This window comes from Lagenorhynchus albirostris, chromosome 21 (genome assembly GCF_949774975.1).
Source record: "Lagenorhynchus albirostris chromosome 21, mLagAlb1.1, whole genome shotgun sequence".
Classification (NCBI taxonomy): domain Eukaryota; kingdom Metazoa; phylum Chordata; class Mammalia; order Artiodactyla; family Delphinidae; genus Lagenorhynchus; species Lagenorhynchus albirostris.
In genome coordinates this window covers 18,334,642-18,355,504 of record NC_083115.1, presented here as the reverse complement: position 1 = coordinate 18,355,504, position 20,863 = coordinate 18,334,642, and the positions used below count along the sequence as shown (strand labels likewise).

Here is a 20,863-nt window from a genome sequence, read left to right as displayed (position 1 = left end):
AAACAGAAGAGCATGGCCACTATAAGAAAAATGTCTCAAGTTTAATAAATCTTCTCTCTGGTTGGTTGATATGTCATTATTTTTCTTATCTTGATTTTTTTAAAAACTGAAGTATAGTTGATTTACAATGTTGTTTTAGTTTCTGGTGTATAGCGAAGTGATTCAGTTATACATATATATATATATTCTTTTTCATATTCTTTTGCATTATAGTTTATTACAGGATACTGAATATAGTTCCCTGTGCTATACAGTAGGACCTTGTTATTTTTCTATTTTATATATAGTAGTTTGTATTGAGGGTTTTTTTTTTTTTACACATTTCAAATAGTCAAATAAGCCACAATTCTGGAATAAATTCTAAAGCGTAAATGAGTATGTCAATTTAAATGAAAATGCAATTCAGGGCTGTATGCAGGATATACATTTATTAACAGTGAAAAAGCATTTACCCAAAGTGAATGTTACAAAATACAAAGAGTACCTGCTGCACAGTCTGGCGAGCTCACTCTTTTAGGCATTATTTCAACCTGCGAGGTTTCTCTCTCACTCATTTTGACCTTTTCTTCCTCTTTTATCTCTAACCAAATTTTTAACTTAAAAATGAAGACAAACAGTAATATTCAATGCCTAACCCTTTAGCAACAGTTACCAGGGAAAAACATATTAAACAAGTTATCTGCTCTCAAGTCCTAGGTATTTTAAAACTAAATTATCTACTATAAGAGAAAAAAACAGACCATATTACAACAGCTATAACATAAGTCAAATAAGCAAGTTTGATAAGGTTCACAGATACTACAGTAATAACTAAGGTATAAGTACAACGCTTCCACTGTATCGATCTTTAAAATGCATGCAGAGAGAGAGACAGACAGTCTTAATATGTAAGGCTTGGCTTGAGTATCAAAATGAAGTTTCTGTACAGAGTCTAGAAAACAAATACAGAACTTAAGTATACATATAATGTAACTTATGTTTCAATTTCCCTGAAGTCAAGCCAATTGAATAAGAATTCCTGTTTCTGGGATGATAGTTTTCTGAATAAGTTTTACTAATTCAGAAAGTTGGAGATATATGTCTCACATAATTTAAGTTATGGAGCAATACAGTCAATGCCCTCATAGGGAAATCCTCATTTAATACTCCCTGACTGGACATTATACTTTTACACTGAGGTATCAGGCAAGAATTTCAAAGGAATACCAACCAAATTCTTTTCTTATGGGATACTTCAGTTAATTTTTGACAAATTTAAAAGACTATTTGGAACAATTCTTCATATTTTATTCAAGAAAGAATCTGTAAAGATGACTTAATTGTTAACTGGCTATGTGAAGCCTTACTGGGTATGTGGCAAGTCTGGGATCTAAAGCTACACCACCTTTAAAAGCTGATTTACTTCATGACAAAGAGGTCATGTAGATTTCCGTTACTCAAAACTTCCTCTGCGAACCTGCTTCTCTCTCACTGCATACAGAAGCAACTGCTATGCTTTGGTTAAACTATCATCTCAAAAGGCAAGGTTGTCCGAAGGCATATAGAACTTTAATGTGCTGGTACATAAATTTAGTTCTATTAATCTCTACTTTAAAGATCTTGGTTTTCCTTTTAAAATTAATCACAATGTTACTTTACTTGGCTGTGCAGAAATACTCTCTAATTATAGAAAACTTTTTTTTTTTTACTTTTAGACTGAGGCAACACAGATATGAATTGAAATTCTAGAAAATATTTATCTAATAGATAATTATGTAAGTTCTACGTACTAAGGACAAGTGTTCTAAACTTATTATCCAATTTGAATAGAATATTAATATATATTCTACAATAACCTGGAAACCTTTATAACCTGCCCTATTCTTGCACAGGAATAAGACATGCAAGTATCTAAAAGAACATTAGACCCAATAGCAGCAACACTGGCATTATTTGGAAGCCTGGCCTAAAGGCTGGGCTTTACAATAAATAGTATATTTCTCTAACTCTTGACCATTGCTCTTTGAATAGCCTAATTATACAGAACAGTGACTTGCTGTATAGAATTCAACATAATTTCCAAAAAAGATAGTTTACAGGTTAAGTCCAAACTTTATTTAAAACTACATTTTAAATTTAACGTTACCAAACATCACAATGGGGAAAAAAAATCAAGACCAAAAAAAATGACAGAAAGAAAAAGAAAAAAACCCCACAGTGTATCAAGGCTTGAATCTGTCCAGAATTCAGTTTTTGATGTTTTAAACTGCCATGGGCAGAAATTAGCACACCTACCAAAAATGCAGTGTCAAACTAATTTACATTTTTTACAGATCAAAACAGATGTTTATTTAGTGCCATTTCCATATATGCATTGACTATGTAAAGAGAGTTAGATGAGCCTCTGAAGACATCTCATGTACTTTGGGCTCCCACTGTTTCTGAAAAACAGAATCATAGTTAATGCCTTATAAATTACTTACTAAGTTAAGACCTTATAGAATTTAGTTTAATACTGCTCTCTTCCATTAAAACTTTCACTTCTAATATGAAGTTATTACAAAAGAAACTTAGTTTGCTACAATAATTCCCTGATAACACACAGCAAGAGTTTAAAAGGCACAGGTAAGGGTTTCCATTTTAAGATGGCAGACTAAGCAGATACTTCCTCTCTCTCCAAAAGAAAGCCCCACTAGAAAAAAAAAGATATAAAAATGAATAAACCCAGACCAACAGAAGAAGACTGGCTGTGAGAGAACAGAGGATGGCGAACCACAAGTTCCCAGGATGCTCAAAGGAGACGGAGGCACAGAGAAGAGGGGAGGAAGCTGCAGCCTAGACACACTAGGACAGGCGGCAGTGCAGAGGGTACCAACTGAGTCCTAACAGGCAGAAATGGGCTGAAGAGTGAGGAATTAACTGAAGGTTTGACATTTGGTTTGCACTTCTCTTCACCCTATTTCTTAAAAAAAAAACAAAAAATCTTATATGAGTTTAATCAACTGATGAATTGATGAACAAAAAGAAATCTTTGAACTTGATGCAAGAAATGTGCTCCTCTGAGTGGCCCTTGGGTTGTGCTATTAGACCCATAAAGAAGGAAATCTGGGACTATCACTTGGCTCTGCAACAAACCATATTTATATAGAATCATCTTCAGGAAATTATAGAAGATTCAATTATTATAGTTACAAAAACAGAATGTAAGTGTGTTTACTTTAATAATGTTAATAACGTAGGAATATGAGTAAAACTGAACAGAGAAGGCAGAAGGAAAAGGGGAGGAGCAAGTAGTTGGGTAATGACCAAAGTTGATGGAACTAGAAAATGTATATATTTATAAGAACAAAGGTAACAGGAAAACCAAAAATATAAACACTGAAAGAAGAAGAGGTAGGTCTAAATACTTTCCGTTTGGGAGACAGGAAAATTATCTAATTTTTAAAATTAAGAAAAATTATAAGAATAGTATTCAGAGATCTAGAGGGTCTCCTCCAAAAGAACTGAAAACCAATAATTAAAAGAAACGGGCTCTTGCCAATCATCACTAACTGCTTTATACCTTTCTTTCTTAAGCCATGTGCATATATTACTTTGTTAAAACTAAAAACAGGGGCTTCCCTGGTGGCGCAGTGGTTGGGAGTCCGCCTGCCGATGCAGGGGACACGGGTTCGTGCCCCGATCCGGGAGGATCCCACATGCCGCGAAGTGGCTGGGCCCGTGAGCCATGGCCGCTGAGCCTGCGTGTCCAGAGCCTGTGCTCCACGGCAGGAGAGGCCACAACAGTGAGAGGCCCGCATACCGCAAAAAAAACCCAAAAAAACCCTAAAAACAGAAAAAAATTATCTGATAATACTATTTTATAAATTGGGCAGCTGAACGAATTTTTATAGAACTACGCTTCCTTTCTAATGTTTATCTTAGATATTCCAGGTACTAGTAGCACATTTAAAAAACAAAACAAAATGACAGTATCAAGATTCAGTAGCTTTTCAATATGATATGGTTAAAAATGATAACTCTTACCAGGTTCTTTTAGTGTCTGAGAATTCCCAGCTAGTTCTTCAGTCTGCATTTCACGTAATATTTCACCAGATAAATGGTTTTTCTGTTCTTCTTCTACCATTTTCTTCCTTAGATCTGCCTTTAGAATGAAAATTAAAAATACAAAATCATTTTTCACCTTAACAATATTTGTTATATAAAGACAACTTTAATTAAAGAGAGCAAAATACCTCTGAATATATTGTCAGTTTAAGTGGTAAATCTTCAACTTTCACAAAGTCTTCTTCATCAGATTTTTGACTTATGTTACCAGATTCTGCTTCCTATAAGATTAACAAATTATATTTAATGACGGCAATCCACTCTATCTCTGGATCTAAACCAAAGTAATCCATGCCAGGAGATAAAGCGGATTCTTACATGTGTATATATGTCAGTAATTCTATCATATTTGCTTTTCTTCTATATTCAGCTCAGTGAATAGAACAGAAATCTAGAGTTCACGAGAAGAGCTACACACTTGCAACTATGGGCACACAGTCAAGCTTTTCTGTCCCCATTTTATAAAACAAAGAGCCAGTTCACACAGGTTAGAGGAAAAAATAGTAATAGTAATACTGAGGGCTAAAATAATTAGAACTACTCTTATTACTTGATATGTTTATAGAATGCATCAGAACTGTATCCAGCAGAATATAAGTAAACATTTACAGTCTGTCTTCCTTCCTTCCTTCCTTCCTTTTTTCTTTCTCTCCCTCTTCCTGTCCCTCTCCCTCTCCCTCTCTTTCTGGCTGTCTTGGGTCTTCATTGCTGCGCGCAGGCTTTCTCTAGTTGCGGCGAGTGGGGGCTTCGTTGCGGTGTGCGGGCTTCTCATTGTGGTGGCTTCTCTTGTTGCAGAGCATGGGCTCTAGGTGCATGGGCTCAGTAGTTGTGGCTCGTGGGTACTAGAGCACAGGCTCAGTAGTTGTGGCACATGGGCTTAGCTGCTCCGCAGCCTGTGGGATCTTCCCAGACCAGGGCTCGAACCTGTGTACCCTGCATGGGCAGGCGGATTCTTAACCACTGTGCCACCAGCGAAGCCCCTACAGACTTTCAGTATCAACTCCAGAGGTTCAAACAGAAAGATGAGGTATGAACTTAGTAACTCACAAAAGTTACTAAAAAACACCTCACACTGTTTTCCTGAAAACTGAAGTCTTTTATTCTCCTAGTTCTTTGATTTTTAATAGTATCATCATTCTACCAATTACCCAGTAGAAACCTTAGGTTTTTCTTTTTCTTGAAACATTTCTCACCCATGTCTCTCTATTAAGCTCATTTTGTATTTATATGATAATGGAGGCTCCTAACACAGCGTCCTTGACAACACTTCTTACATAGTCATCGGATTCATCTTCAAAAACAGTGACTTTGACCATTTCACTTTCTTGCACAAAGACCTTCAGTAGTGTTCCCTGCCTAAAATTCAAATTCAAGACCCTCTAAGATCTAATTTCAAGTTAATTTTGATTGAATGCCTCCTACAGTAATTCTATGCACTCATCAAATGATAACAAGAACAAATCTAGTAACTTTCAGTTTTAAATGCAAAATTTTACAGGTAGTGAAGCAAATAAAACAATTAAGAGAGTACTCTTTCTACGAATGTTTTGAAGTATTATAAGCCCCCTTGCTGAGAAGCTGTGAAATCATAAGTATATCTTTGGGCAGAAAACTGATGTTAATTAAAAAATATGTGAAACACATTCTTTAGACCTAAAGGTACATTATTACAAATCCCTTCATTTTTACTGACAAGAAAAAGTAAAGTATATATAACATATACAGCCCAAGGATCCACCAAAAAAAACCTATTTGCTATAAAATTAAATTGAAACAAACGTCCAGAGTAAAACTAAACTCAGCTACTTACATCATAAATGCAGATTTGCTAGCTTACTTTTCTGTCATTCCCTATACAGAGCTAGGGACTCTAGTGCTGTCAAACTGCTTTATTTCCCATCCCAAATGTAAACTTTCAGGGTTATCAAAGATTATGAAGTGTTCCAAACTGTTGAGAAGTCAAGCGTGGATGGCGTAAGAGATGATTCACATATCACTACCCCTTTAGATCTGAACTTGAACTCCCTCAAGGTTTCCATATAAAACTCATCTCTTTGCTTCTCAAAACTATGAAAAGTGGAATTTTAGGTTTTGAGATGGTCATCTTAATTCACTATCACTCTTCTGTTCAAGTTTAAAATAAATCTGAGTAAGAAATAAAAATGTTCCGACAGTTTCTAAACCTAAACACAAAGCAGAGTTGTGTTTATATACTAGAAATGTTAACCTGAAAATGAAAAAATATGCACAGAAATGAAATGCAAATGATACATACATAGTCATTCACTAACACTGGAGATTCAGTATCAGGACTTCCAGCCAAAGAGCTTTCAGGAGTTTCCTGGGCAGATTTAACTTCTTTGACTCTAGGCACCAAGGTTTCAATTTCAGTTAAAGGTAAGGGCAAAGCGTTAGGCTGATTAGATGAATCGATGGTAGTAAGAGCGTCCTTTTGGACAGTGCTGTTTAAAGGTTGCTCATTTTCCAAGATATTGAGGTAACAGGGCTTCACAGGAGTGCTATCTTGGTCATCTGTCATCAAAAGAAAGTCTTAACATTAGTGTAATACAACTGTCATTAAATTTACTATTATACTAAATAAAGACTAAACAGTATAAGTGAGAGTAATCAAGACATTTAAGACCCAAAAGAAAAGGCAACTAGAAATTATCCTTATCAATGGTTCCCAAATTTATTTGACCAGATTCATCTGGGGATGCTTTAAATATTAGATACCTGAAATGCACCTGATTTCTAATGAAATAGGATTTTCAGGAGTCAGGCCCAGGAATGGGTATTTTTTAATTTAATTTAATTTTTTAAATTTAATTTTTAAAATTTAACTTAATTTTTAAAAATCCCCCACATTGGTATCTAAAGATACATTCCTTACAAAATTTTTTTCTGTGTTTAAATATTTGTCAACTATTCTTTAACAGCTGTTTGCAGAAACAAAGCCCTTGTGTTTTCTACAAAGGATTTATGGAGGAAAAAAAGACATACATCAGGTCCAAAACACCTTTGAACTTCTAATGGAAGTTCAAAGAATTTAGATTTTTTTGTTTTTAAGCACATAAAGGGCACTTCAGATAATCTTAACATTGAAACTTATTTAGATTTCTTACCTTTACTAGTAGTGGGTTCTTGTTCCGATGGGACATTTTTGCTTTCCGCTGATTTTTCAAAATCATGCTGTGGAACCTGGAAGGAAGAAGTGATGTCTTAATAGTAGGGCCTAAATATATGGTCACTATACAGGAGATGCTTGGTAAGTGTGGTATGTCCACCCTGAGACCTCAGACAGGGGAATTTTAAAACACCTCCTAAAAGTGTTTCAGGGAGGAGGCGGTGGCTGCAGTTCCAAGGCAGCTCAGTACAAGGGCTCCTCTTCTTAGCCTCGCAGTAACACAAGGAACTGAATGTTATGGACTCCACTAGTTTTCATTGTTTTTTTTCAGACCAGACTCTATCTTAAACTAAAAGACACCTATTTATATGCAGATGTTAAGTGAAAGGAAGAGGAAATGACGAGGAGGAGAGAAAGATGAACAGAGCTAAGTGCCTTCTGCAGGAGGACAGAAAACTGAAGACTCACCTCATAACTGGGTGTACCAGATTCTAGGAAGGAAGGAGTACAGTAGTGGGGTGGGAGCTGGTGACAAGGGGACGGTGCTGGTGGTTGTTTGAAGCTGTTTAAGAAATATGTGGACGTTTAGATTCCCTCTCCCAGGCTCAACAGAAAATGCGAGATTATGTTTTGGAGAAAATGAATTAGTGAGCCTCAGACCAGGGGCCAGCAGGAAAGGGGTAGGCTGCAGAAAGCACAAGTGAAGACAGGATAAAGTGTCACACTGAAACAGAAAGATCTAGTGCAAGTCTGTATAGAGGTGGGACCCTCAGCCCTAATCCTACACCTAACTGCAGAACACCAACAGCCAAGGAGGCAGAAGGATACCAGAGGACCCTCCCTACTTTGGAGAAACTAAACCACCCCAGAGAAAAGACCAATAGGAATTAACATTTGCGATTTTCTGTCAAAAAGCTATACACTCGGCTACCCTATGGTGAAGCCCAAAAGAACCCCAACTGGCTTTTTGATGTATTATTCTTTAATATAAGCACCAAAGGTACAGTGGATATTTAAAGAAAGCCTCTAGGTGGGTAAGAGAAAATATTGCTTCGATGAGGTAACAGGGTGCTATAAAAAAGTAACAATCAGGAAAAAAGTACTTAGAAATTAAAAATGTAACAGTTGAAATAAAAATAATTTCACATAGGTATTAAGGTCAAAGAAATCTCCCAAAAAGTAAAAGAGAAAGAGCAATGAGACAATAAAAGAGAGGAAAAAATTAGATCAACCCATAAGAGCTAATAACGTTTGATAACATTTATTCCAGAAGAAAAGAAGAGAAAATGGTAAGGAAGAAATAAAGGAAATAAAAGAAAATTGACCAAACCTGAAGAACATGCTATATTGAAAAGACAACTGAGTACCTAGTGTAGTGAATGAAAAAAGACCTGCAACGATGTATATCACTGTAAAGTTTCAGAACTCTGGTGGGGGGATGGAGGGAAAGCTTCTAGAGCTAGAAAGAAAAAAAGATATATACAAAGAATCAGAATAAAGAAAGGCAATGGCAACACTGAAAACTAGAAGACAAGGACAGTGCCTTCAAAGACCTGAGGGAAAATGATTTTCAACACTGAAGCATTAAGTTTTCTTAGACAATATAAAGTCTCAAAATATTCTTTGCACTCTTTCTTAGAGAGCTACTGGAGGATGTGCTCCACCAAAATGAGGTAATAAACCAAGGAAGAGAAAGGCAAGATTTGATTCCAGAAACTGAGATCTAACAGAGAACAACAAAGGGCATTCCCTGGCTGGTAGCTATTTAAAGGTCTAAAGAAGAGCCAAACCCAGAATGGAGCAGGAAAGGAGAATGCTCCAGGAAGGACAAAACTGACTAATTGGTTCATGTTGAAAATTCTACTGAGAGGTTTATAAAACTATTGATGGGCATAGCAAAGACTTGGGTTTGTGATGAAAGAAAAGAGAGTAAATAAAAATATTGAGACAATTATTAAATTCAGGTGAAAAAATGTATAAGACTTAGCAATAAATAATATTTGCTTAGCTCAACAGTCAGTAATATTTACATATTTTGGTTAAATCTAAATATTTGGTTAAATACAGATTTAACCAAAAGGTATAATTAAATGAGGTGGACAGGATTAATATAATTAAATGAGGAGCCGTAAGTGACCTAAAAATCTTCACCTGCTATAATAGAAGTCAGTAGGTAATGCCTAATACATAAATGAATAAATGCACACACATATTATTCAGATGTAAGGAGGTAAACAGCAGAAGAAATCATAAAAAATTTTGCCTCTGGGGCAGGATGAGGTGAAGGTAGGAAAGGAAATGATTTTATTTTGTTACATACCACTTCCACGTATAACTAGAAAAAATAAAACTTAAAAATCCAGATCTTCTGAAGTAATCACATAGTTTTTTAGGACTTGTTATCAAAAAAACATTTTTTTTGAAGTGCTTTAAATGTAAACATTGCTAAATACAAAAATAATAATAGTGTTTATGATTTCAATAAGAATATTAAAGTAGTTTGTATTCATGAAAATGAGAATGGTGAAGTTGTAAATTTTAACATCTGTAAAAAGAATCAGCTTTTTAGTAGTTACAGTAAGACTGGTGGAGGGTGTGTTAGTCTGCACTGGAATACCTGATCGTCGTGTTCATTTTCTTCTGTAGTTTCAGTGTTAGCCTGCAGTGAAGTCTGGACATCTACAGGTCCCTCTTCAAATTCTTCTATTTCTTCATCTTCATTCTCATCTTCTCCACTTCCATAATTAGTCAAAGCCTGAGTTTCAGCTTTGGACAAATCTAAGTTGATTAATAACACAATTTTTAGTAAAATTTCAGCTCTTAATAATAGCTACCATTTATTGCATTCCTGCATTGCTCAAGTGCTTTACATACAGTATCTGAAATCTTCAAAACAGTAAGTACTAGAAAACTGTGGTGTAGAAAGGACAGGTAATTTAGTCAGGGTCACACGGAAATTCAAATTCAGAGTTGTTTGACACCTAATTCTATAATCATTCCACTCCACCAAACTGTTTCAATAAGCGATCTATAAAGAACTAATGTATAAACCTAGTCTAGAGCCTTCAGACTTACTAATAGACACTGGACATTCTTCACTTTCTTCATCTTCCTCTTGATCAGAGACATCAGAGCTCACATTTTTGGGACCGTCACCATCATAAACCTCAGATGTTTGAGTCTGTGCAACTGTTTCAGTCTCATCCTTGTCCTAGCCACAAATAAATTTGAGTAATTAATTCCTTAAAGTACATTTTTCAAAGGTATATAGTACGTCTATCATAAAAATTAATAATAGTTATTATCTAATAAAAATATAAAGAATCATTTTAAATTTAGTTGTTTTTAAAAGAAAAGTTTGTCAGAAGAAAGGATATTTTATGATATACTTTGCTCTCAAACATTAAGGTAAAAGCTACTTAAGTTATTTAATCTTTTGTTTCAAAAGAATTATTAGCACATACTTTGTCTTCATCATCAATTTCTCCAGCAGGTGAGCCATGATCTCCTTCAAGAATCCTTTTGGCCTAAAAGCAAATCAATTAAGCAGAACTTAGGGGTAACCATTCATCATTACACTTAAGTACTCAGTAAACCTTAACAAATGCTGCACTTTTTAACCATCATCCAAAGAGTTGAGTGTTTTCTTAGAAATGTAAATTCAACTCTTTCATTTAAATCTTTTAAACGAACAAAACAAAAAGCAACACTGTCTACCGGACATCTCCTTGGATGTGTAAGAAATATCAAGAACTTACTAAATCCAAAACAAAAATTTTGATTCCTTTCCTTCCAAAACCCCATCTTCCTTCAGTCTTCCCAATCTCAGTAAATGGCCCTTCATCCACCCAAATGCACAAGCCAGAAAACTAGGAACCAGCCTGTACTTTACTTTTATTATCCACACTGAAACTATCAGAATGCGTTATTGACTCAATCATCCAAAGGTACCTGTTGTTACACACTCAAAGATAAGACACATAATTTCTTACCTGGACTATTGCAACAGCCTTACAACTGGTCTCTCTGCTTCCATCTCTACTCTTCTACAATTCCTAATCAGTATCATATCCAGACAAATCTTAAACTGAGATTATGTCACTCCTCTATTCCAAACTTTCCCATGAGTTTCCATCATGCTTACAACAAAATAAAATATAAGGTCCCTACCACCGTTTCTAAGGTTCCCTAACTTGGTCCTACCTACCTCTGTGTACCTCATCTCCTACATGCTCGTCTCATTTCAAGTGTTCCTGCCTCCCTGGCCTTCTCTCTGTTCTCCAAAACACTCAATCCTGCCTTAAGAGTCTTTCTTTACACTTAACAGTTCTCTCTGCCTGGAATGCTCTTCCCTTTCATCTTCATTATAAACTCCTCTTGTCCCTCCATGGCTTACCTCCCTTTTCATCCCCTGAAGGAGCCTCGTGATTCCGCCATCTAAAGCAACCCTTCCTATCACTGTTTTATAGTATCATCCTCTTTTATTTTTTTCAAGCTCTAAGCAATGACTGAAATGATGTGAAACTTATTTATGTCTACAATAAAAACATTATAAAAAGTGTGAAAAAGATGGCTTGACTTTATCCACCTTAGGTTTCAGAAAGAAGGGTTATCTGTTTCTGTTTTGGGTCTTGACCTGCTTTCCCTCTCATGATTAGAGTCAAGAAAAGGGTGCTTGTCTAGGGAAAAAGCCTCCTGGTATGCCTTAAGTTGAGGGGAAAAAAACATCCAATTACATATGTGATCAAGACTAATTTAACAGGGTATAAGCAGCTACAGGGATATACAACCAAAGTCCTAACTAATAACAAGCGTAAGTATTGGCTGCGGTGATAAATACTCCTGGGGCATCTACTGGGATTGGCAATAACCACTGCAGGCAGCTGGCCAAGGGCCGGATCCCAGCCCTCCTCTTTCTTCTGGAAACCTGCATAAGTGGCAATAACGTGAAGTGGCTATCTGATAATTCCGGCCACCTGTTCCTGCCTGCATTCCTGATTAACTCATATTACTAAAAAACCTACTTTTGCTGAGGTCAAGTATGATTTTAATTACTCATAATGATCAAGAACTATATTTATATGCTAATTATAACTACTCCTAAAATCAAAATGCATGTAATTTACCTCTTTTGCATAAGACTGTATCACTCCAGCTGCTTCGATTTTCCTTTTGCATCTCTGTTTAACAGTTATACTATTATTATCCAAATCTTGCATGAGTTTAAAGAAAGCCAATTCATTAAATAACACTTCAGATATCTCTACAAGAAGATCTTCTCCACAATCTTTCAGTTTTCTACCAGCAAATTTTGCCAGTGAATCCTGTTCAAAGATAAACCAAATAGCTTTAAAGATTACAGTAAACTTCAACTGTGGGTAAAGCAATACAAACAAGTTTAAATTATAATACTCACCAATGAAAAAACAATATTATTACTTTTTAGTATTGAAAAACTTAAAACTAATGACTAAGACAGGCTAAGAAAAGATATATTAATATTACTAAAAACATGACTAAGTGGGAATCTTGCTAGTTCTGCTTACAGAGTATACAAAAGAACATATGGTCATCCTAGCTTTAGTCCCTATGTAATATAACTGCCAGCCACAAATATATAAGATAAGGGATTCCTAATCTCAGAAGAGGTCCCACACAGTGCCAGAGGATATACATATAAACCACAGTGAAAAGCTGAAGTGCCATGAGAGAAGAAAATACCATTAGAATACTTTTCAAGTTTTCCCCTTTATGTAAGGCAGCCAATCATTCTAATTTAAATGTTCTCTTCAAAATCAGTCTAAAAGTAAACTTTAGTTCTATTTAAGTTGAAATATAGCATCATCAAATGAACAAGTCTGCTATATTCTACACAGTTTTTACAAAACCACTTTTATTTTTCTTTCTTCCTAAAAATATGGACTATGCTATTTAGAAAACAGGCAAACAACTATAATGCTCAGTGCCCCCTCCCTCCCAAAAAACTACCTTATCTAGCACAGTGACGGAGAGAAGTACAAACCCTGGGTCCTTCATGAAAAAAAATTCATTGAATAGGTTTTGTAAGAGAAAAATTAGAAGACAGTAATTTAATCTCTACCTCAAGAAGAATTTTCAACTCTGGGCAAGATTTAATGTAAACTAACTTTTATTCTTCATGTAGATCTCCTTGTGAAAAAAATTAGGAATACGAAGAAAAGCAGTCGGATTTTCTTAGACTTAGGGAAAAAAAACCTTACGTGCAAATTAATATATGGAATCTTCCCACAATTATAACAGTAGACAGAACTGAGGAAGGGCTACATGGATCCTGATTAACAAAAACGTTTAAAGTATCAACAGTTTCTCTTTCAACCTGACTCTAAAATGGAGTTTTTTCTTTCTGTAGGAATAAGTTACCTAGTTAAATTTATAAAAATACATTTACCTAAAAATTATCCTAAACATTTTTAAACAATGCATAACACCACAGATGTCTTACATTCCTTATGTGTTAGTACAACTAGATTAAATAGAGCCAGGACACTTTAGGATCTATTACTATAGATTTATATAGATTATATAAATTTATATAGATTATTATAGATTTCCTGAAATTTATACTTCAGTCTTATTAAAAACAAAATGAAAAATTATAGTGATGGAAAAGCACATCAACCTAGGGTTTTTAAAAATTTGATGGACAAAGTGAAAATACTATCTCTAAAACAAATTTAAATTAAACACAGAATAGGAAGCAAGGAAAAATTTTACAGGAAAATTCTGTAATACAGATGAAAAGAAAAACATATTTTCTAGTTTGGAGCAATAATACACATCACTGAACTATTTCAATGGGAAAACATACTGGTGAATTTAACTGTCAAGATGTTTATTATATGGAGTAATTATGGTATCCCTACTCATTAACACAGGAGTTCTCATCCCTGGCACTGTTAACATTCCACAAGGTGCTACTACCAGCCCCTCCCTGCCTGTTGGTCTGAGGACACTGCTAAATGTCTCCCGGGAGGCAAAACTGCCCCCAGTTACAAACCACTAACTGTCGCATAATTTAAAGTTACTGTTACAGCCTAAGAAGTCTCTACAATCAAAAGCTAGCTTCCGGCTTCTACAATTTCCCAGATTGGTAAAAAAAATTATTTTAGAAAATATCATGGAATACTTTTTAAACAATTCAAACTTGAAATGCTCTTACTGGGTAGAAGAAAAATCAAAACAAAATTTTATTAGAGTTGGGACAGGCCTTAGAGATGATAAAGTTAAATGAAGACACAGGCCCTAATCCAACTTTTTTTAACTAAGTAAGCAATAACCTAAGAAGTATTAAATTGTCATCCCAAATGGATGCTAGAATGAATATCTACTTGAATAAACTGTGTAATGCCAGAAAATGGCAGAAAAAAAAAATCCTAACCGCATGGTACTTATTGAAGTCATACAAGTACAAACTCTTACCTGTAATATACTTCCAAGTTGTTTATGAAAGAACTTTACAAACTCTTTGCTCTCATCGTTTTGCTGGGTAAGAGTCAAAACCATGCGTCTTACTGAGGTTAGAAGTTGAGAAGAGCATACTTCATCCATGTGCTCCTGAGAAAAGTCCTAGTTGGTTAGGCTATAACTTATCTTGCTTAAAAAATATTAATCCACATAATGACATTGTATTTTTTTTGCATAAGCTCTTCAGCTTTTAGATGCACACTTGGAAACTTCGTTCATAAGAATAGCCAAGCTCCCGCGTACAAACATTAAAAGGTTTGCAAATTTTGATTCACTATAGCAGATAATAGCCAGTAAAAGAAACTGGCTGATTCAACATTTTCCATCACTTCCTTTCTGTACTTTAAGGAACTACTCATGCCATGGTTTCCATATTGCCTGTATTCCTATTTGCAGTTCAGTTCATTTCAACTACTCTCACCACCACACTTCACCTTCCACCCAACTTCCTCTGTGTTATCTTCTAACTTCTCTAAGCCTTGGCACTGCTGACATCCTGTGCATTGTAGGATATTTAGCAGCCCTCTGGCCTCTACCCACTAGAAGCTAATGGCACCCTCCACTCTCCCAAGTTCTGACAACTAAAAAACATACCCAGACATCACAAAATGTTATTAGGGTCAAAATCACAGCCAGTTGAGAACTACTGTCCTTTCTTAACAAGCCCCTTTGGGCAACTCTCTTCACCACCTTAATCTTCCTTTAGAAGCATGTGCAATCTACATAATAATCCAAACCAGAGTTAACTTTCTGAGGTGAGTCCATAAAACATCCTTATCAAGTAACCTCAAGGTTCTGATCCTCTTTCTGCCACTAAACTCATTTGGGCAGGTACTCTAACCTTGACTCAGGTTAAGTTTGTGGGGTTTTTTTCCCCTCCATTAAATGTGTGGCCAAAGGTGGCCAAACTAGATGATATCTAAGATCCCTTAAATCTAAGGATTGAAGCTCATTTTTAAAAAATTCATGTGTCAAGGCAGGCAATTAAAAAAAAAAGACAACAGTCCCTGTCTTCAAGGAATCAAATACCACTGGAGGAGTCAGATCATGAGCACATCAATCACTACAAGCTATGCACCGTCCAGTAGGTGATACTTTTAAACTGCAGGGACTGTTTCTTACTCATCACCTAGCACAGTTGCTAGCTCACGGGAGATACTCATTACTTGCTGAATAAATAAGGATCATAAAAGAAGCACACACTAGGTGCCCTAAGGAGCTGTGGTAGCACATCAGAGCTCTGAAGAAAGGTCAGTCAGGCAGAAAAGAGTGACAGCATTTTATATTTTCAATGATGACTAGTTGCACAAAGGGCTGATATATGAAAAAGAAATGGCAGGTATAGGAAATGTTGAGTAGTTTGAAATGAGTATTTATCTAGATGGAAAGCAGTGAGAGAGAAAGCTGGGAAACTAAACCATATGCAGTGGTGAAATCTCTCGACTTCAAAGATATGAATTAAGGTTATGCTATTGGAGAGAAGGAAGTAAAACTAACTGCTCTCAGGGGCAAAATCAATTTTTTCAAACATCAATTTTTGACTCACAGGTGATAGAGGATAAGAGAAAGTTAGGAAGTCTAGCTTAGGTGACTGGGTGTAAGGCTGACACTAACAAAGAAGTTCTATAATCTTAACCAAAAAGTCAAGATTTGAAGTGAAATGAGACATCATAAAGTAGTTAAAATCAGACCATTAGTCCTACTCATTTTGTTGGCCTCAGAAATTGTCTGAAATGCTAAATTTAGTAGGGGATCCTTATGAAAGGATATAACTTAATCAGACACAAAATTGTAAATGCAATAAAATTTCCTGAGATGGTCGCATTCCCTACACATAAAGCTAAATCATTTATATTTTTTAACACTTAGAAAATAACTGTACATATCAAATAAATATCACTACCAATATACCTAATTTAACCAAAAAGCCATGTTTAAAAGTATTTATTGAATTACAATAAAACAAAAACCTAAAAGAAAAAAGGCAATGCTTTGTTGTCTATGCCTAAGATAGAAGCAAGCAATACCTGAACAGTTTGTCAATTTACTTTAGGGAATGGTTTCAAACTCTTAAATGAATATCTACCTATCTATCTATAAGAATATATACATATTCTTATAATTTATAGGAATATAAATATGTGAGGGGGGTGAATACATATTTTAATAAAGGCACAGGAATAACGGATGAAACTGATGTATTTGTCTTATCTCCTCAGATTCCCTTCATCTAGTCTCTGAAGTCCTTCTTGAGTGAAAATACTAAGAAATCGAGAAAGACATTATTCTAGTGGGGAGATACAGGCAAAAAAATTGTGATACGTTGTCATATGTACCAAGTATCCCAGAAGCAGTTACAAGAAGGAGAAATCCTGCCTGCAAGTACATGCTAACATATACGTCAGCTGGGTTCTCAAGGGTGTGACTGCCAGAGGAAGGGTGAAGGGCATTCGAGGCAAAGGAAGTAACATGGGCAAGGTGCCTTTTTGACAATGTCAAGTAGGATACAAGGTATGTGGGAAGGAACAGTTATGAGGCTGGGACCAGGCTATAAAAGTTTTATAAGCAATGCTGAATCTGATCTGGATTCTATAGGCCAACTGTTTTCAAACTATATTTCAAACAACACTTGATCAGTTTGAAAACCAAAGTCAAGGTTTGGTGGATCCATTCACTTACTAATTAATTATTTACTGAGTACCTACTACCTGCATGTACTATACTTGGCACTGTTAAGACAGTAACCAAAACAGTTTAACATCTCTGATGTAAATCTTCCATTACTTCATGGAGCTTACATGTAACAAGAGAGACAGACAAAATAAATAAGCAAATATTAAATAGGTTATAAGGTGACAAGCACTATGAAGATAAAGAAAAGCAATAAGGAGTAGGGGAGATCTGCTCACCCAGTAAGTAACATTTGATTAAAGCCTTGAGGGTTCAAAGGAAAAAGCCATGCAGGTATGTGAAGGAAGAGCATTCCAGGTAGAAGTATCAGCAAGTGCCAAAGCCTTAAAAGTGTTAGCAACGCTAGCAGGAGAGTTGAAAGATTAGAAGAGGAAGCAGAGACAGAAAGAACCATTTGGAGCTGCTGTGGGTGCCCAGGAAAAGGCTAAGTTTTTCACTTTTCACATGGAATAATTTGGGCATAGACAGATGGATCCTCTCTCTCCTCTTGGCTATCACATCTCTTCAGAGAAAGCAGTTTCTATAATTGCCTTTACAAGGATCTCTCTTCTCTTAAAATATTCCAAAGGAAAAAAAAAATATTCCAAAGAAAGCAATTACTTCCACCAAGGGAAGAAATGTAACTATATGGAAACAACTTTCTGTTGTCAACATCCTACACATTGGCAAGTACAAGTAGCTTGTAAGAAATGAGCCCAATGACAACATATTTTGGAGTTTCCCACATCTGAATGAAAAGACCATCTTTTCATTTTTAATTTTTTAAATTTCCACTTTAAATGAGAATGTAAAAGGGGCCATCTCAGAAAGAAGGCCTGGCTTGCACGCTTCTTTCTCTCCTCTTTTGTCATTAAACAAAATTAATGGTACAGCTTACTATTCTCACTGTTAGTAGGAATATAAATTGTTAACCTTTCTGAGGGACAATGCACATAAGGCCCCAAAGCCTTAAAAATATTCATACCCTTAAAGCTCGAAATTCTATGTCTAAGAATTATTTCTGAGGAAATAAAAATGGCATGTGTATTTAAATTTAGCTAAATCATTTAAGTATTGTTCATAATAGTGAAAAAGAAACCAGAATAAACATAAATGTTTAACAACAGGAACTGACAAAATAACAGGCAATTCTGTTCTATGAATACTCAGCACTCACAGTAGCAATCAACATAGCTCACTGCTGGCAGTCCTACTAGTCAACTCTGGCTCTTCCTCTTTTGCACAACTTTTATCCTGGGCCCCAGTTCTAGGCCACCTTCTCTTATCTAGTGCTGGGCTTTAGGTGACCCTACCTACTGTTAGTAGGACCGGATTTCCAAAATATATCCCAACTGTCTACTTCTCCCCATCTTTAGTGCCACACCCTTGTCTAAGCCATTATCATTTCTCACCTGTCTCATTGTTCTTCTGAGCCCTATATTTAATTCTCCACAAACAAACCAGACTTTGTTTCTCTCTTACTTAAAATCTTCTAGGAGTTTCCCTTCGAACTTCGAACAAAATCCAAACTCCTAACCATATCTATGATGTTCTATGTAACTGGCCCTTCCCCCTTCTCCAACATCATCTCACACAAATTTCCTACAGCCACATGATCCTTCATCCAGTTCCTTAACATGCCAAGCTAGCTTCTAATTTAAGGCCTTCCTCTCTCTGGCAGGATCTTGCCTTAAGCTGGCTCCTTATGCACACCCGTTTAAACGTTCCCTCTTTAAAATTTAGCCTTCCCTGATCATCCAGTCAAAAATAGACACCATCACATCACCATATTTTAATTCTCTGCATGGCATGTATGACTACCTGATATATATAGCATGTAAGCTCCATGTTAGCAAAGGTCTTGACTTGTTCACTACTATATGCCAGGTTTTGTGGACAAAGTAGGCATCTTACAAATATTTTTGAATGAATAATGAATCAACAGTGTGTAACCACTAAAAAATACGCTGTAGAAAACAGCAATTCAGAAAGATGTTTGTATTATTAATATCTGAAAAAAGAAGAATGCACAAATATATGGACAAAATATTACAGAAAGGTTGACAAAATATTGACAGGAGCTATCTCTGGGTGACAAAATTATGAGTGATTTTTAGTTTTCTCTTTTGTTTACCTATTTTCTTAATTTATTACAATGGAGTCTTTGGTATGAATTTTAAAAATAAATACAGAACAGTTTATTTTTTTAAGATTAATTGCTTACCTTCAAAAAGGGAATGACTTCTTTCATAATTGCTTTAATTTGCCGGTCCAGTTGCTGCGTATCAATTCTAGGACATGGGACGGTAGAAACTTCACTTACAGATTGCTGTGAACTATGATTTTCAATAACAGGAGTTTCCACTTTAAAAAAGAAAATGCTGTATTAGCAAAATAAAGTCTATGATGTTATATGTATACACTTACGCAAAATTCTAAAGAATATTAAACTCTGATGATTTTATGCTAAAATAACATAATGGAACAGCCATGTAGTTCTAGTACCCCTGATAATTAAAAGAAAAGTGGTCCAAAAAATCCCCATTAGGGCTTGCCTGGTGGCGCAGTGGTTGAGAGTCCGCCTGCCGATGCAGGGGACGCGGGTTCTTGCCCCGGTCTGGGAAGATCCCACATGCCGCGGAGCGGCTGGGCCCGTGAGCCATGGCCGCTGAGCCTGCGCGTCCGGAGCCTGTGCTCCGCAACGGGAGAGGCCACAACAGTGAGAGGCCCCCGTACCGCAAAAAAAAAAAAAAAATCCCCATTACACATCACATGGGGCTCTTATTTTTTTAAATATGGAGCAATGAGTCTTACTTTTAATCAGTTCAAGAACACACCTTCTAAACTATCAACCGTAGTCGGGGCAGCAGCACCATCTTCATCCTCAATAATCCTGCAGGTGCATCTGACATTTGTGTTACTTTCAGTCTCAGTCTTCATACGCTCATATTCTCTCATTCTGGCTAATGCTTGATCTAAGTGAATCACAGTGTTACCTGCATATGGAACAGAAATATTTCTAGAGGATATAAAAGCAAACTTTTTCATGTATTCCATAAAATTTATTAATAAAAAAATAATGTCTGAACATAGGTAAGAAAAACTACCTTTAACAAGTTCCAGATACTGTACTATTTGGGTACTTGGCATACACTATCACATTTACTTAATCCTTAAAATAACCCTATAAAGTAGATGATGGTACCCTCATTTTCACAGAACTTAAGTGACTGCCCAAGGTTTCACAGCCAGTTAAATACAGAATCAAGAATTGGAACCCAGGTCTCTCAGACTCTCAAGTCCATGAATACTTGGGTATAGTTTGATGTGCTACAGTCTGGAAAATGAATCAGGCACCTGGGCATCTTTCTTTTCTCTAATTTCCTTTCCAAATTTAGGACTTGGGTTTTTTTCTCTCTGACCTATGCAACCCTCTAAGCTTTTGTTTTACTACTGATGTAAAAAAATGCAATGTGC

General features: G+C 35.8%; 1 protein-coding gene across 8 annotated transcripts in view; it reads right to left on the bottom strand.

Annotated features, from left to right (window-relative positions):
- Positions 1-409: 409 nt before the first annotated feature.
- Positions 410-20,863, bottom strand: part of PCM1 (pericentriolar material 1) — an 88,464-nt gene continuing 68,010 nt past the window's right edge. For 4 of the 8 annotated variants that reach the window (XM_060136208.1, XM_060136209.1, XM_060136211.1 and 1 more), the window contains 12 exons: positions 20,224-20,382; positions 19,611-19,750; positions 14,672-14,806; positions 12,340-12,537; positions 10,678-10,740; positions 10,289-10,424; positions 9,831-9,991; positions 7,212-7,287; positions 6,362-6,636; positions 4,215-4,307; positions 4,006-4,123; positions 410-2,420 (listed from right to left, as the gene is read on the bottom strand). In XM_060136208.1, the coding sequence (XP_059992191.1) occupies positions 2,395-2,420; positions 4,006-4,123; positions 4,215-4,307; positions 6,362-6,636; positions 7,212-7,287; positions 9,831-9,991; positions 10,289-10,424; positions 10,678-10,740; positions 12,340-12,537; positions 14,672-14,806; positions 19,611-19,750; positions 20,224-20,382 (1,580 nt within the window). In that variant the 3' untranslated portion in view covers positions 410-2,394. The remainder of the gene's footprint in view (positions 2,421-4,005; positions 4,124-4,214; positions 4,308-6,361; positions 6,637-7,211; positions 7,288-9,830; positions 9,992-10,288; positions 10,425-10,677; positions 10,741-12,339; positions 12,538-14,671; positions 14,807-19,610; positions 19,751-20,223; positions 20,383-20,863) is intronic. The other 4 variants (XM_060136207.1, XM_060136214.1, XM_060136210.1 and 1 more) reach the window with 1 other exon arrangement.